We start from the raw sequence: 3,275 nt of genomic DNA on the forward strand, positions 1-3,275 counted from the left end.
GGGGTGTTAATGCCAAAGTGCATAATTAAATGTCTATGGAAATTTTCAGTCATCCAGATCATGGTTGTCCCAAAGGTGCTTTTTCAGGAGGCAACTGGATTTTCTTGTTTTTCTTTGAAGATGTTTTGCTTCTCATCCAAGAAGCTTCTTCAGCTCTGACTGGATGATGGAGAATGGAAGGGTTTATATTCCTTGCAGACAGCTGGTCATTTGCATTCTCTTAGAGGGTTGTTGGGGTCATCTGGAGGTAATGGTGCAGGAATATGAACAGATATTCAGAAAACATTGTAGACTACAGGAACAGGGCAAAACATCCTGCAGCCAAAAGGTTCCACACACATTTGCACTAGTCAGGTGACCTTGAGGACACCAATAATCCTCCAGATGATCGCAACAACTCTCTAAAAGAATTGCAAATGACCATCTGTCTGCAAGGAATATAAATCCTTCCATTCCCCACCATCTAGTCAGAGCTGAAGAAACTTCTTGGGTGAGAAGTGAAATGTCTTCAAAGAAAAACAAGAAAGTCCAGTTGCCTCCTGAAAAATCACCTTTGGAATATTTTCTATTTATTGCCAAATATAACATTCTGATAAGGCAATCCTTTAGATCATGGGTGTCAAACTCACCATGTCATGTGATGTGTCGCGACGTATTGCAACTTTTTTTGCATTGCCAGAGCTGGGGTGTGCATAGCCTCCGTATGATGCAACCGGCCCGCGGGCCAGCAGTTTGATACCCCTGCTTTAGATCATCTTCCCCAGTATGTGACAAAGAACTCTGATATCCAGGAGACCATTTTTTTTCACCTGAGCTTGCTTCTCACCTCCCCCACAATTACTTTTCCAGCAACTTCAGAAAGCTCTGTGAGAAAAATGGCAAGGAATCCTGCTATTGGAGAAACCAGTTTATCTAGCTTTTGTAAGCTATTGGATCAGGCTATCCTGAAATAATTGCAAGATTTTCAGCTAAAACGTTGGAGACAGAACAATGAATGAAGAAGGGAAATATTTCTTATTTTAATTCCATTTCATCCTTTAAATAGAAACATATTAAACTGATTGCTAGAAATATTGTAAATACTGTTCCTAATGTTATGGTTCCAGCTAATGAAACACGTCAAAGAACTTCCAGGCATTGATTTGCCTAAAAGTCTTTTATTGATTCACAATGTCGGCACAGGCACAACGGAGTTCGTGCTGAGATCTAAGTTCTCTTTCTCTGAGCAGTTAAATTATCAGCATGTTCTCTCCCTAAATAAGTAAGGAGTAATTATTTTAATCTTAAGGAGAAAGAGATGTTGGGTAATATTTTGATGGACTTTTTAATTTGTAATAATATAAAGGATAATGATGATATTTGAATGGGAGAATACTAGGAAATCTCAAGTAGAAATTAGTCTAGGAAGGTGAAAAGCATCTCAGAAAAAAATCAGAGCAAACAAACAATTTCTATATCACAGATGATGGTGGAAGACTTTACCTGAATCTTCTACTTATTAAGATTAATGGCTTAATACAATTTATTGAGACAATGAAGAGAAATGTGGTACCAAAGGACTGTTTTTAAGATAGCTCTCTGGAATTAATTATATTTTTATTATGAAGAATATAGCAAGCTATGTAATATCCTAGATGGCACATCACATCCTTTAAATCCATTGTTGCAGCATTTGGTAATGATACTAACAAAAAAATAGAACACATATAATTTTGAAACTTATGGAACCATAAGGTAAAATTATAGCTCTCTGCTACCTAAACTTGAAGAAATAAAACTATGGACGTATGATAGAAAAGAAGTAGTAAACAGAAAATAGTTAATTAATTCATATGTATTGCTTTCAAAAACTAACTTGTCAATATAATTTTATGTAAATATTTCCTGGAATGAATTCAAGTTAGAATTCTATATGCACACAACCGAGAATAAGTCAAAATGAGCTCATGGAAGTTTTTTCTCAGTAGGCATGCAGACTATTGTATTATAAGAAAATATACACCTATATAAATGTATTCTTTTCCTGTATGTAGTTCTTGAAAGACAACAATATTTCATGTAAATGTTCTTTGTTAATAATCTCATTTAAAAATAAAGGGACACAGCTTTTTTTTGTAGGGCTTTTCTGATGGCAGTTCTGACCTCCTGGTTCCTCAGGCTGTAAATCAAGGGGTTTAGCATGGGGGTCACCACTACATAAAATAGGGAAGCCATTTGGTCTACATAGTGAGACTGTCTAGAACTTGGTCGTGCATACATAAAGCTAAGACATCCATAGAAAATGGTGATGACCATGAGATGAGATGTACAAGTGGAGAGGGCTTTCCGATGACTCTTGGCAGAGCGGTCCTTTAAAATGGTGACTAGGATGTAAGTGTAAGAGGTAAGAATGGTCAGGATAGTTGTTATTACATTGAACCCAACAAGTATAAACATCAACAGTTCATTAAGGCTAATGTTTGAACAGGCAAGTTCTAATATAGAGGGAACTTCACAATAAAAATTCTTAATGATGTTTGAGCCACAATAGGGTAATAAGGATGCAGCAGCTGTGTGTACTAAAGCATTGATAATTCCAGCAATATAAGAAAAGGCTATAAGTTGGACACGTTTTTTGAGGGACATGTTGATGAAGTAGAATAGAGGATTGCAGATGGCTACATAGCGATCATAGGCCATCACTGCTAGGAGGTAGCATTCTGTGGTGCCAAATAGACCATAAAAGTAAAGCTGAGTAAAGCAACCTGCAAAAGAAATAACTTTATTCTCTTTTAAAAGATTGGATAGGAATTTTGGGGTGACAGATGATGAATAGCAGATATCCAAGAATGATAGGTTAATGAGGAAAAAGTACATTGGTGTGTGGAGTGGAGGACTGGTCCAGATTAAAACAATCATGCCCATATTTCCCACCAGGGTGATGGCATAAACGGCAAAAAATATCACAAAGAGGATGAGCTGCAACTGTGGATCATCAGTCAACCCAGTGAGTATGAATTCTGTCACCCGTGTGCTGTTCCCCATCACAATAACACTGTGGAAATTGAAAGAATGCAGTAATTAATATTACATGTTGTCTTAAACATTTTGAGTACACATCGAGTGACAACACTTAAAAAAAAAAGCACTGAATCCTATGTACACAATGCCATGGTCCTGTGTCTGAATATTGGATTATTGGAATTGGAATATTCTTTATTGGCCAAGTGTGATTGGACACACAAGGAATTTGTCTCCGGTGCATAAACTTTCAGTATACATACAAACAACAAAAT

At 36.7% G+C, this 3,275-nt stretch overlaps 1 protein-coding gene and 1 pseudogene across 1 annotated transcript; one reads left to right on the plus strand and one right to left on the minus strand.

The window, feature by feature from the left end:
* The window catches only part of LOC107289065, an 11,601-nt pseudogene extending 10,336 nt beyond the window's left edge, over nt 1-1,265 (plus strand).
* An 820-nt stretch (nt 1,266-2,085) lies between these two features.
* Nucleotides 2,086-3,024, minus strand: LOC107289066 (olfactory receptor 1052-like). The gene has a single exon (XM_015817757.1). The coding sequence runs from the start codon at nt 3,022-3,024 to the stop codon at nt 2,086-2,088; it is 939 nt and encodes a 312-aa protein (XP_015673243.1).
* Nucleotides 3,025-3,275: the final 251 nt, after the last annotated feature.

Source organism: Protobothrops mucrosquamatus, unplaced genomic scaffold, assembly GCF_001527695.2.
Source record: "Protobothrops mucrosquamatus isolate PMUCROS unplaced genomic scaffold, P.Mucros_1.0 scaffold635, whole genome shotgun sequence".
In the NCBI taxonomy this organism is placed as follows: domain Eukaryota; kingdom Metazoa; phylum Chordata; class Lepidosauria; order Squamata; family Viperidae; genus Protobothrops; species Protobothrops mucrosquamatus.

Excerpts from the sequence above, each read along its gene's own strand:
- LOC107289066 (XM_015817757.1), bottom strand. The coding sequence starts at position 3,024 with ATGGGGAACAGCACACGGGTGACAGAATTCATACTCACTGGGTTGACT.